This window comes from Cuculus canorus, chromosome Z (genome assembly GCF_017976375.1).
Source record: "Cuculus canorus isolate bCucCan1 chromosome Z, bCucCan1.pri, whole genome shotgun sequence".
Lineage (NCBI taxonomy): Eukaryota > Metazoa > Chordata > Aves > Cuculiformes > Cuculidae > Cuculus > Cuculus canorus.
Window position 1 is genome coordinate 24,267,929 of NC_071441.1, and position 14,403 is coordinate 24,282,331.

At 40.3% G+C, this 14,403-nt stretch overlaps 1 protein-coding gene across 3 annotated transcripts in view; it reads left to right on the forward strand.

Annotated features, from left to right (window-relative positions):
* The first annotated feature begins 10,554 nt into the window (after positions 1–10,554).
* Positions 10,555–14,403, forward strand: part of ADAMTSL1 (ADAMTS like 1) — a 391,465-nt gene continuing 387,616 nt past the window's right edge. For all 3 annotated transcript variants that reach the window (XM_054053917.1, XM_054053919.1, XM_054053918.1), the window contains exon 1: positions 10,555–10,714. In XM_054053917.1, coding sequence (XP_053909892.1) covers positions 10,640–10,714 — 75 coding nt within the window. In that variant the 5' untranslated portion in view covers positions 10,555–10,639. The remainder of the gene's footprint in view (positions 10,715–14,403) is intronic.

Consider the following 14,403-nt stretch of genomic DNA (forward strand, 5'->3'; position numbering starts at 1 on the left):
CGCAGATTGTTTTTAAAGGCAAATGAGCTAATTTGTAATTGTGGTGAAGGCCAAAATGTTCATATGCCTTCAGGTCAGCCATGTTAACCTCAATGCTTTTATGACATGGATTCCTGGTGCAAATCTTGTTCCAAATGTACACATCAAAGAGACTGGTAATATGAACAACTCCTCATAATTAAGGGGCAAAAGGCTACTTCCTTTGCCCAGCAGAAGTTATGTTTCATGGAAAAATTAAATATTAGCAGTATCCATACTTTACTTCATAGTTTAAACTAGAAAGTAGTTTATATATATATGTATATATACCAAACCAACATCACTTATGTAGAAATCAGCATTATAGTATGTAACAGACTTTTATTGTTTGATTATTTTGCGTAAAGTTTCTTAAAAGAATGAATGCAATGTAGAATGCAAGGATGACACTCCTCTAATCTCTAGTGAAGAAATGATTACAACTCGTCTTCAAGACACTAGCAACGGCACTATGATGCAGCCTACCTCTACCTGCGCTCCTGTCCTGCAGACACACATGATAAAGGAGTAGATAGCTGTGTGGATACTGCCTCAAAGGAAGCTGATAAGTTGTAATTATTGGACTTCTGTAAAGCTTAATCGAATTTATTTATTTTAATTTGAAAATCTGAATGGGTGTTAAGGCAGTTCTTAATTCTTCTGTGAAGCAGTATTCAAAACATACATACAGATCATTAAGTAAAGATTTTCTATAACAAAATCCGGGATTTCCATTTTGAAATCTGATTTTCTTCAGTGTCAGGTCTTCGAGTATTTACTCCAGTGAAAGGAGGAATGCTTCTTCATCTACGTTCTTTGCAGTATTGCTCTTAATACCTTTTTTTTCAGTGTAATTACCAAAGTGATTAGCATAAATCAGATCTGTGCTTTTATTATGAGGTATTTTAAAGAGTGTTCAGATGCCTCTGTTTGTTGAATGTGCTATATCACAATTTGCAGATCAAGAATAGGTGGTGACATGGTGACCCGCAATGTATTTTCACCTTGGCCTGGAAGGGAATGAAAGAGGAGTACACTACTGCTACTTAGTGTACTGATTCCTTGGCATTTCTATTGAGACTCTTAAACAGTGGCAGAGACAGCTTTTGTAACATCAGTCCTTTTTGGCTCAAAACATCTCAAAACAGAGCTGTTTAAAATTGGCAGCAATTTTATTTTATTAGTGATATGTGAAGACTTTTTATGTTTAGTTATTCATTCTCTTATTTTTTAACTGCAAGCGAGAAAAAAGGGTAGAACTTGCAAAATGCAGATCTAAAGCCACACCTTCCTCAAACTGGATGATTTGAGTTTATATTTTGATAAAAAATAAAACAGATGCTAGAGCCTGTCTTCAGGTCCACTAAAACTGAATAAAATCACTAAAATCTAGGAGTTCTGGGAAGCATGACTTCAGTCTATAGTCAGCTGTGCTTTGTGCCAAGGCAACCAGGATATATTTACCATAAACACTAGATATTATCTTTTTTTTTAAAAAAAAAGTAAAAAATAAATGTTCAGCTTCTCATAGTCTTTTGTTACACTGGGGTCTCCCAAAGCCTGAGGAGTTTTATTAGAACATGTAAAATTTAACTAATCATTAATACAAGATGATGAATCAGTACAGAGCTGACTATTAGTAGATGTACTTTATTTCAAAAAAGGCATAAGTAGGAGTGGAAGGTGAGTTCTCACCTTCGTTTACACTGTGAGACCTTATCATGATTGATGGGACTTCAGAGCAGAGGAGAAGGAAGCCTGGTTCGCTGTACACTTTCTCCAGGGTAGGAGTTAAGTCTCCAGAATTACTGGAATACAAATCTGTGGAGCCCTAGGAGAAGCTATGCTGAGCTCATCTTTCCTGCTTCTTGTTTTTAGCAGTTTATACAGGAGCTGCCATACTAGGCGAAATCAGTAGCCTGCTTGGCTGAGGCTCTGTCTGCCAGTGTTGGATAGACTGCAGCCGTGCGTGCTAGAATTTAGCCAACTGTGTGCCAAGGCAGTGCATGTTTCTGCCTATTACTCATCAGATAGCTATAGACTGGCACATGTAACTTGTCTCTGATACTTTCTGTATACCATGTTTTAGAACTACAGTTATTTTCCTTGCAATATGTCTAGCCCACCTTGCCTCCTAGTGATTTTCAGCCTCAGTGACATCTTGTGGCTGTAACATGTTCATCTTTCAATTTTCAAAAAGTCAATTTTTTCACCTTGTAAGAGTATCACTTTGAAAACTTTGTGGCAGAAGGTGAAGAGGAAAGTTTTTAGCGATATGGAGCTGTAGACTTGCTCCTTGAATATCAACAAGTTGAATGAAAGTCTTTAAATAAAAACATTAGCTGGGGTTTTATAAAGAGTTTTAGCCTGTGGTAAAAAGGAATGAAAAGTGGCAAGATATTTACATAGATATAGTAAAAAAATTAACATAAGCTAGAACTCATCACAGCTGGGCATGTCTTTTTACATCTCAGATAAGAGGGTATTGCTGGCTTTCTTGTTAGGCTCTCATTACTTCCCCATCAGAAGGACTGAACTTCTCTGCATTCTGAAATATTTCAGAAAACTGCATATGATTCAGAGCTCTTCAATAGGATTGAAGTGCCATGGGATTAACCTGTTAACATTGTCTTATTTATCGCTTTCCAACTGAAAAACATTTCTATTAAGTTCTACCAGTAGCTGTCCCCATTTCTGTCAATCTTATACATGAGCTGATGTAACTTCAACAACAGTCTATTCAAATAACACCTGACTAGTGTTCGCTGACTCTTCTAGATGAGTAATTTCAATTACTGGTTAATAAAACAAAATATTGGATAAAATAGTCTCAGTCAGCAGAAATGGATGTAGATTTGCTTTAGAGCTAAGCTGCTGACCAAATGCCTAGTTCAGAGCTTGTTCTTCCCTGAATCATCTCTGGATCACTGGTATGGAGTTACTGCTGTTACTCTAAAAAGGAGTGATTGTTTTTTTCCACACATTGTTCCAGTAAGTTCAGTGTGTACCTGCTAAATTTCATAATGTTCTGCTTCAAACTGTCAGGATATAATGTGTGTTATTGATACCTATTGCTTCCATTTTGTACAGAACATGGATTAGTAACGGGATTTCTATTTCATTTTACCCTTGCACTTTAACAGTTAGATGTGACGTGTTTCTGTTGAAGGAGAAGATTATTAAAACTGCCCTAACTTTTCAAGTTGTTTTGTCTTTATGAGCACATAGGCTTTTCTTTCGTCTCTACTAGAAAGAAGAAAAGTTGTTCGGTTATCTGTGCACGCCACTGCTGAATATAAATATTTTTACTATGCATACACTGTATATGTTAGGTTAAAAGCATATATTCTATGCTAGCAATTTTTCCATGCAGCAGTAGCCTTCCTTCCACATAGACAGCCTAGGCTCACCAAGGATTTTGGGCCTGATGCTGCTTTCACCAAACTGCTGATCAAATGTAACTCTGCAAAAATTGGTCAAATTATTCTGGCTAGAAAAAATATTCGGGCTCACAAATAGTTCTCATGGGACCATTTCTCAAAAACATGAACAGCTTATGTGGGCTTTTAACTGAGGAATTGTGGATGCTCTGCTCTTCTAAACCTCTGACTGATATTTGAAAGTGAATTCAGTACTGGTAGAGAGGAAATGGGAATAAAATTAAAAAAAAAAAAAAAGTTGAAACTGGATGATTTATGTCTCCAAAACATTTTGGCTTTCAATAACTATGTCGAAAGATAATTATGCACAGAATACCTTACAGCTTACAAATAACTGCTGGGATTTTTGGAGGATGCAAGAGGAAAAAAACATTCTATTACCCTCTTGAAAATATCTTGCTGTACTGTAAGCAAATGAAGTCAGAATATGGCTTTTTAAATACATGGAATAAAGTAAATAGTTCTGCTTTTCTGGCAGGTTGATCCATCTTCTGTAGAGAAGAAAGAAATACATGATGAAAAGAGGAACCATCCTTCCAAAAAGGCTACTACTCTATCTACCCAGAGTCGGCATGTCAGGAAGGCACTTGATTATTCAACAAAAGCATGCAGATAATCCCAAAATACTCGGGATTATACTGATTTGATTTTTATAATAATAGACTGCAACCATTCTAAGTAATAGAGAACAATTTGGACTTCTTGCTAAGCAGGGCAGGTAGAAATGGACTGTGTGTATTTGTTAAATCAAATACGCTGCTACCTGTAACTCCAAAGAAACACAATTCCTATTGTAGGACAGAAAACACTACCTAGGAAACTGATGCTCTGGGACAGATGTGTAGTTTGTAGATGATACTATGAGCCAGTGATACAGAGGCCAAAAGGTTTTATGCAACCATTGGATGCGTAAAAACCCCCCAAATTAACTAATGGTTAACAGCTGATATTACCAGTGTATTTAGAACAGATGCAAGTATTGCTGATAATTCTTCACATCCATAATTCATGCAGGATGCTAAACTAGAAAAAGCTCTGAGAAGAGCCAAATAAATGATTAAGGAAAGAGTCAGAGAATCAAATCTACTTAAGGTTATCAGAGGATAAAATTGATAAGCCACAGTTTGCACCAGTTCATGAAGTCCTATGACTTGTAAGTCAGGATAGGTGATCAGATGCCTTTTGCCTTTCAATCTGTGCAAATAAAGTCTTAGAGCAGGTCTTTAAATACAGGATTGCTTCTGATTGCTGGTTTTCAGATCAGTTTGGACACGTGGCTCCAACCTGCAGTTTATAATCAGATGAGAAATAAGTAGTGTTTCACACTGAGAATTGCAGCGACAGTGTTGTCCAGTCAGCTTATTGACTGTGACATGTTTAGTGCTCTGTACCAAACACTGAATGATATTAGCTCAGAAATATTTTTGGCTAGGAGGGTTAAATGTTTGAAATTATGTAGGAGCTAGGAATAAGGTTCAGATTCAAGTAAATGAGCGAGAGCTCATGGTACTTAAAAGTTCCTTAGGCATCAAATAATTGCTTATTTTAATCATCATATACGAATACTAAGAAATAGTTACTAAACTCCAAAAGTTGTATTGCTAAAACATTATGACAGCATGTAGAAATTTCCATCACGTCTTTTAGAATAAATACCAAACCTCAGCAGAGAGCTTTTCAGGTGTGCTGTAAGTACACAAAAGTAACAAAAAATGCCCTCCTACTACGCTAGCGTGACATTTTAGTGGAGGAAAAAAAGCACCAAAATATGCAAACAAATACTTCAGCCATGTGAGAGAGTGCCATTCTGCTGCAGCAGAAAATGGTTTCTGGGGCTGGAATGTGTAACTGCCTGACAGCTCCTATATCAACAGAGTGTTTCCCATGCCACTCCATCTTCCAGCAGGGGTTAAATACACTGTGCCTAAATACTGAAGTCTACATCACAAGCGGTTGTTTACAGATCAATAAGAAGGCAAATCTCTTTTTTACACAGTTTTCAAATGGTGACTGTATTCCGCTTCCATCCTCTTCTCAGAGTGATTAAATCACTTTAGGAGAGTTGAGGAAGAGGAGGGAGGTGATAACAGTTTTGCTACCACCTCTCTCTTCCTCCAGCACTTGAGGGGAGACCAAAGGAATCAGGTGCAGGATGAAGAATAGCGTTCATCCTAAGAGATAACAGATTTCGAATAGATCTTCGAGATGCTTCTTTTCCTCCCTTTTCCTGGCATGGATCTGTCTTGCCCTGTGAAAAAAAGGATACTAGCAAGCAAATTTGGATTCTATCTACCAGTTTGGTTTCAAACACTGTCTGATGTCAGAGATTACATTTCTAAGGCATGGGAGTTGTCATTGACATCCTTTTTCCCTAGATGTTGATGGAGAACTCCTAGAGGAGGCTGTCCCAGAACTGCCCTGAACTGAGGCACTTATTGCTGTAGACATGACCACATATTTTGTCAGCATTGTCAACTTCCACTTCTGGAGCTTCCTTATTTGGATAAAGGACATATCTTGAAAAAAAAGCCATAGATCCTTCAAAGATCATAGTACTACTAAACGCAGATTGAAACTAAATTCAATACATTATATGTGATGTTTCCTGATTACATTGCAAGTATAGAAACTTCTAAGCTACAGACAAAGAGCTAAGGGAATCGGAAATAACTTCTGCATCAGTCTGCTTCTTTTACAAACACTATGTATCTTAGTATTTTAAATATCTCCAGTATATCTTTGGGGAACAGCAGATGGTAAGCTATTTGAGAAAGTTTTTAAACACTGTATGACAATTTCACCAACTTTTTATTGTTATTAATCCTCGATCTTGTATAGCTAGTTAAGCCTCACCCAGAAAGCCACACCCAACAAAGTTTATATGTGTTATTATACTTTGGAATGTTAAGTGTTTTAGATGCAGTCTCTGCTGGGAGCTCTTTATATAAAGAACAGGTTTTCTTCCATGAAACAAGCTAGTATTCAAAACACCCTCCCCCCCAAAAAAATAAAATCCCGAAGTTGTATTGTCTTGTTTAACTTCTTAACGGTTCATGATGTCATTTTTTTTATAACTTAGAAAAATAAATGCTGCCACATTATGAGTTTCAAACAAGCCAAAATCAAGAGATTAAGTGTTTCAAACACTCAAACATTTCATAATTAGTTAGTTCAGTCCGGCTTCTCTATCTCTGAACTGCTTCCAAAAAACTGTAGATTTGAGTATAGAAGGATAAACCCATTGATAAGTTTCTACTACTGTGCAGATATAATGTTGCTTTTCAGACAAAGCAGTTTTGATGTTTAACTTTGCACATGAATTCTTTTTCTACGCTGATTCTTGAATTTCTGTAACTCTTTTGACTAGTTCACTATATTTTATTATTCTGAAATAGATTGTAAAGGGGCCTGAATCTGAAGACTGTGAAAGACCACCTCTAGAATAGTCAAGGGAGGGGAGGAGGAAGGAGATGTAAGGAGGGAAGAAGAGACCATGGGAAGGGAGTTTTAGATGTTCTGCTTCATTGTTCCTATCACTGGTAGTAAGACATGTTTCTGCAGACTGAACTCCCTTCAGCTTCCCTGTCTGGGATGGAACTACACTGTCAAAACTCCATGTTCTAATTAAATTTTCAGGCATGAAAATTTTAGCTCACCAATAAATTTAATATTTCAAACATTGCTCTTCTCTGCATAAAATGCTTCCTCCACTGGTTATAATTTATTTAACTTCTAAGGTTGAAGTCAAAGTCATGTTGGATATTAACTATAAACAAAACTGATGTTTGCTACTTTGCTTACTTACTGATTCAGAATGATATGTGGTTAAAAACGCAGAAGAAAAGGAATCTGAAGATTCTTACTTAACAACCTGTCAACCCTGTACCTGAGCCAGGTCTGCCTATGGCATGGAAATCATCAAGCAGGTTGGAAATCACTGTATCAGTGGCAAGCAATGGAGGAAAAGAAAGGAAAACTTGCACACACTATTTCTATGTTCTTTGAAAAGTGCTGGGGCTTTCACTGCCTCCACTGTGCAGCAGGTGCTATACAGGAACAAAGGGCCTAACTACACTGTGAGACACCTGATGCAACAACCCTATGCTCAGAACCCCCAGGATCAAAAGCATCACAGCAAGACCAAAGTATCACAACAACTTTCTGCATTTACAAGTGGATTGTGTACTTACAAGTTGCTGCTCACTGATTCAAGTTCCGTTTATGCAAGCACCTAAGCAGAAACTGCGAATGTCTAAATGGAAATGTGGTACCCTTTGTAGCCTCTGGGCTGCTGGAAAACTTGGGCCACTGGAATTAATCCTGCAGAAATACTGAGAACACTGAGACATCACTATTGTAGTGCAGAGGCGCATTTTGGCTAAACATGCTATGTAATTCTGAGAAAAATGTACGAAAATGCCTAAAGCCTCAGATGGTTAATTTAACATCAGCCTACCATGTATTATGCATGCCTGGAGGCTCTACCTGAATTTAGAGCTGCAAGTCTGTGTTTAAAAACGCATTGCCGCTTCTGCAGGAAATAAAGAAGTTATATAGGAAACAGAACAATCCTAGAATTCTATCTTGTAATGCCAAGGCAATGTTGCTGGGAGAAAAAGTTAGGTTTTCGAAGAGCGTATCCTGCCTGCATTCTAAATGTGAAGAAAAGCATGTCCTTGATAAATACGTCACCTTACTTGCCTTCTTCTGGCTATGCTAAAAATTACTTCAAAGCTGTTAACCCATCTCTTTTTCTGAACAAGAATCATTTCTTAGGAAATCTCCTTAGGTACATTCCTTCCCTACATATGAAGCCTGGATCTTTTCTTAGATCTTAGAAGATCTTAATCTTCGTAAGTCTTCCCAGATCCCTGGGCTGATGGAGGTGGGAATTCTAAGGAAAAATGAAGCAGTATGTGCATAAACTAAAGGCTACCACATTTCTCTTCATCTTTGATGTGTTATGTCAGCCATTGTTGAGAAAGACTGTTCTGGGCAAGGAAAAATAACTTTCTTTTCTGCTACATTGCTGTTAGACCACAATAGTACATGTTCAATATCAAAGGACTACAAAAATCACCTGTAGCTAGAAAGTTACACACTAATAACACAGAATTCATAAACAAATAGTAACTGTTTAAATGTCATTAAAGCATTTTCTCACAATTATTCTATAGCTTGGTTTTACCTTGAAGCCTCAGGTCCTTCAGACAGTGGCAATTGCCAGGAAATGTCCTCCTCCTTTCTTAAAAGATAAGCATAGTTTACAACATGAAACTTGTCAACATGTCATTTCTGACAAATTGTATATCATATTTTGTTCAGCCAAATTTTGTTTCTTGGATCATATGGCATTTATGACATATTTTAGACCACACTGGTTGATACATACAGGAGCCTTAACCTCCATAATTACATGCTAAAAAAAACCCAAGAACAACAGAATGTTTACATCTTTACCCAACCTCATGTCTTTAGAAAGAAAACAAAAAATTCCTAAGTTCATTTGTCATGCATATTCATCAATTACTCCAGGGTGTACTTGAATAAGAAAGCATTTTTTCAATTTAAGCTACTGTGCTCTACGTAGCTGTACTTGAAAGAGCATTTCTAAAATGTTAACCATGGCACTTCTGTTTGTTGTATAAGTAACAGATTGCAGCAGATTATCAGATGAAACAGGTTATAAATCTCAATGTAAAGGAGCTGTTATGATTTCACAGACAGATCTGAGCCTTAAACCCAACATGTCTTCTCAGCACGGTGCAAAGGCTTTGTCAACAATGGCTGACATAACACGTAAAAGATGAAGAGAAATGTGTCGGGCTTTAGTCCATGCACATACTGCTTCAAGAACCTATAGTTTTATTTAGGATTCCCATATGATTTATTTGGCTTTCCAATGAGGTGTGCATTTTCCAGGGATAATTCAAGTATGTAAATACATATGCCTAGATACTATGGGAGCATTCAAATAGGCTCATGGGGGGAGTTTTAGAAACGGGTGTAATAACAATATATTTTCTTGTGGTTTTGCAAGCAAATTATAGGAGCTGCCACAAACCTTTCACAAGCAGCCAACACAAATTTGGTGAGGCTGATGTTCTCGTTTGACTGTCACAGCTTTTGTTTTGACTGTTCTATTAGCAGATGCTGGAGTTGCAGGTACCAGCCAATGTCTTCAAATGAAAGCTTGAAGGCAGCTGAGAGCTGAATGAAGGGGCTTTGCTCCCCAGACCAAGCACCTGCAGCCTTTAACTCCAGGCAAAAGTGAGCAGCAAGCGTCACAGCAGACCAAGTTTTCGTCTTATGTGTCCTAGAAATTCTCATGGGCTTAGGAGGCAGGTACATCAAAGACAGCAGACCCGGACACTATGACGGGAGGCAGCCTGTCCCTGGATCTTCTCACCGTGTGTCTGTGTGACTGGCTACATCTGCTTGCCTTGTTCTTCCCACTTCATCTCACCCTTATGCGTTCTGTTGTCGCTTTAACCATCCCTGCCGGCGCTCCCCATCCCTACTAGCGTGCACCGTCTCCTTCCTGCGCTCCCCATCCCAGCCTGCATCTCCCCATCCCACCCTGCGTACCTCATCCCAGTTTGCGCCTCCCCATCCCACCCTGCGCGCCTCATCCCTGCCTGCGCGCCCCATCCCAAACTGCGCACCCCATCCCAAACTGCGCACCCGATCCTGCCTGTGCCCTCCACCCTGGCCGGCACGCCCCATCGCTGCCTGCGCGCCTCATCCCACCCTGCGGACCCATCCCACCCTGCGCTCCCCATCCGTTCTGTGTGTGCCCCATCCCAGCCTGCATCTCTCCATCCCTCCTTGCGCGCCCCATCCTTCCCTGCTCGCTCCATCCCTGCCTGCCTCCCGCAGGAAAAGCCGTCCCTGCCTGCATCTCGCCATCCGCCCCCAAACACCGCGCCCTCGCCGCTCCGTCCCTCCCCGCGCTCCCCGCACCGCTCCGGAGCCCCGCGGGAGCCTCGGGCGAGGCGGGGGCGGACCGGCAGCGGCTCCCCGCCTCCCTCCCCGGCACCCGGCAGGGGGGGGCCGCGCCCCCGCGCATCTCCCTGCCCTGCGGGGGCCGGAGGCGCTGCGCACCCCGCGCCGCTCGCACTGACGCGCCGGGGCGGCTGCGGAGCGGGCGGTGCATCGCGCCGGAGCGCCGCGGGAGGAGCATGAGCCCGGCAGCGGGGCAGCGACGGGGCACCGCCGCCTCCTTCTTCGCTCTGGGGCTCCTCGCCGCCGCGCAGGTAAGTGGCGGCGGGGGCTCGCCCGCCTCCCTGCGGGGGAGCGCTCGGCACCTGCGGCCGCGGGATGCTCGCCCCGGGCCGCGGAGCGCCGCCCCGGCAGGTGGGTGCCCGGGCGCTGCCCGCAGGCTGCGTGGGAGCCCGCGCCAGGCTGGTGTTACAGCTCTCTGGAAGGGAGGATGGGAGAGTCTGTACTGCAAAAAGTTACGGGAATGCTGAGCTTTGCCGAGGGCCGGGGGTGAGGTTCTCAGCCTTCTCCGGGGCAGAAAAAAATATAATTCTGCGAGACGCAGAGCAATGTTGGGAGTCCCCTGCCTGCGCTTCTCTGGTGGGTGTTCGGTTCTGAGAGCAGCGTGCCGAGCCGGGCCGTCGCGCTGCTTTTCGCTTGGGTGTTAATTCACATCCTTTCCCGTGCTCTACAGGTAGTTTGCTTTGCGTGGTCATCTATTTGCCATTGCCCGGCTATTATTTCAGACTCTAGCCGAGGCAAAAAACCCCAAAACCCCTCCAAAACCCAGAGAGGACATAAAAAGAGGCTCTCTGGTGATGACCTGGTCAGCTCTCTGGACACAATAAATGAACTTACTTTCAGATTTGTATGTGCCTTAAAGAAAAGCAAGTGTGAACACGGCTTTCATAAATCATTCTCATTCATGTTTTTTCTTGATTTTTGAGGATGAGTTTTGGATAAGTAATAGCACATTTGTAATAAAGTTGATGATCTTTTGTGTGTGTGTGTGTTTTATCGCCTCAAAGAAAAGGAAAAAAAGAATAATAAAATACTACAGGGTTCCTTGAAATAAACTTAGAAACATTTTTGTCCATATGACTTCAGGCTGCTGTTGAATGGGTTGTTGCTGGTCTCCTGTTCTCCTGGCCATGTATTTTCACCTCACATTAACCTCAGTGGTAACTCAACATCCATAAGCAGATTAGCCGAGCGATCAAAGTGAAGTTCTTAATTTTGAGAGAGAAACTTTTATGTTAGGGTACTTTGCCTTCTCTTGTTGCACCACTTATGGATCCTATGCAAGGAGGTGATTCAAAAGCACAGCAGGGCGCTATAGGGGATGAGATGTGATGCCAGCCTACACCTGCAGGTCCAGCGTCACTGGAAAAGTTGTCGTTGCACCTTAAGAATGAACAGACTGGCTCATGGAGACCGATGTCTGGGGATATCTGGTATCTGTTTATGATAAAGGCCACTAGAGCCATGATAGCTATGATCCTGCATGGGGAAACTAATCTGTCTTGTCCATTAACCCTGCCACCAACTCTGTTCCTAGGACAGAGATTAAGATGACCTTCAGTGGCACTCGGCTCTGTCCATGCTTATCCTGGCCCTGTGCACCTGCTAACCCTCTTTCTTGCAAGCAGCTCCCCTTTGTGGGGAATTAAAATGGCTCCTTACTTTCTTTTTTTTTTTTTTATATGCAAATACAGAATATAGAGTCTAACTTTTGAAAAAGTAAGCTGCAAGTGAGATATATTGCAGTGGCCTGAGAACTGGAACAGACGAGTAGTTTAGTTTCCTTTGGCTTTTACGTTGTATACTCAGTTACATGAATTTCATTGCACAGTTATTGAGATAGTTTTACTCTTGAAATAACAGAATTTGGCACTGGCTTATGCCTCTAGTCTGAAATTTACATAGTGATACTGTGACTAAAATCAGTTGTCCTCATTGACAGCATTTCCTAGGGTCAAGAGCATAATCAGCCCGAGAAGGCTCCTGTTGTTTTTCTAGCATTTGTAATGCAAGACAGTGGGAAAGTGGGGATTAAAGTTATACTTTACTAAGCAGTCACAGGTTATGTGAATGTTTGACAAAGAAGATATTAAAAACTACTGTAAGTCTGTAACACTGCATTGTATTAATCTAAATTTAGATTAAATTAAGATATAAAAATTATTCTTTTCATATACCAAGTATGACTGTGAATTTAGGATTAGGATGATAGTGGCATACCATATGATAAAAAGGAGCATACAAAAACCCTTTGCCTTTTTTTTTTTGAAGGAGAAGTAAACTGAGTGTTTAAATTGTGTGTTGTTATTATTACTGGTTTTTAAGTCTTTCAGATACTACACCAAATTTGATCTTTTAATTACTAATAAATAGGATCTGTTAATAGCGGTAGATCTGAACTCTATTTTCTAGCTACATTTGCAATTAAGTGCTAGTCTGTTGGGGACGACATGCTTTGCTACTGCATTCTCAGTTGAGTGTTCCTGTGGAATTTCAGTTTCCTCTTTGCATAGTTTTCACAGGCAATGGCTATCACCATTTTAATGATTTTGTCTTTTTTGAGGTCTATAAACCAATATATTATGCTTTAATGGAACTAGTCTTCTTAGAGTGATTCTTCTCACAGTGTTTTTGGTTTTTATTAATTTTACTCTTGCAAATTTAAAAAATGTAGAAGAGGTTACAGTAGATACCCTAACAAGAGGACCTAAACTGGATTTTTAAAATTTATTTGTGACGTTATAATTATTGTAGTAGACTCAGCTTTTAGCTCTGCTCAAGACTTTATGGATCTGTGCAGGTGTTTTATAGGCTGACTGAATGTGGGCAGATTTAGGTCTGAAAGGGGGTGTAGGGAAAGGTAGACCATTGGTAAACTGAATTTTCATGCTCGTCATTGTACTCATAGACTTTTTATGCCTCTCATTTGCTATATTCTATTCTATTTTCATGTTTAAATAGCGTGTTTGCTACAGTGTTCCTTTTTATGTCCACAACATTCCTTAAAGGGTGGTAGGGAGTGCGGTGTCGGTGTTTGGTGTGTTAGGAAGTAGTTCATATGGAGAAGGAAGTATCCTTCTAAAATACTTGCATGTCATGACATACTAGTAAATTATATTATCGATCTACCTTTATCTTTTCTCCACCAAAATACTTACCAAGTAAAAATCCACTGGGTTTCGTTCCACTGTTCTCTTCTACTGAACAAAGTCAGAAACTAAGCTGGTCACAGCTACTGAAAGTTGGAATACACTCACAATCTCTATGTTTGAAAGACTCACCATGTTACAGTTATAAGTACAAAATAGTTCAGTTGGGAAGCACTTTAGATAAGACTGTAGGAAAAAAAGTGAGATGAGGACAAAATACTAGAATACAAGTAGTGATATAATGCAGTTCAACTAGTCAAGAAGCACTGAAATATGACCATGCCTGTACTTGCTTCATGTAGAATCATCTTAAAAGCAGTTTGTATCCTTCAATATAATTTTGTAGCATATTTCTGATAGATCTTGGTAGATTTATGACTATATTGCTGAATATAGGTGTGGCTGGTAATGATAAAATTGAACAAACTCAAAGAAATTTCACCTTGTGATGGAAGGCTTAAATATTCTTCTCTTACTTTAATAATTGGTTTTGTCTTTTGAGCTTTGTAGTAGATAAAATGGATTCTTGTTTATATTGTCAGCTGAAGGTGTGAAGCTGCAAGAAGATGTATTACTTTTGCATCATCACCTGTCATGTCATTGATGTTCCTGTTATTTCAAGTAAGACTCCGTCTCCCTTTCTCATTAGAATCTCAGAGTCACCATCCTCATGGTTGAGGATGACCTCTGGAGGTCACGTTGTACAATACTGTGTGCTTAAATATGGTGACCTAGTGCCAGTTGCTCAGCACAATGTCCAGACAGCTTTTGAATATCTCTAAGGATGGAGACAC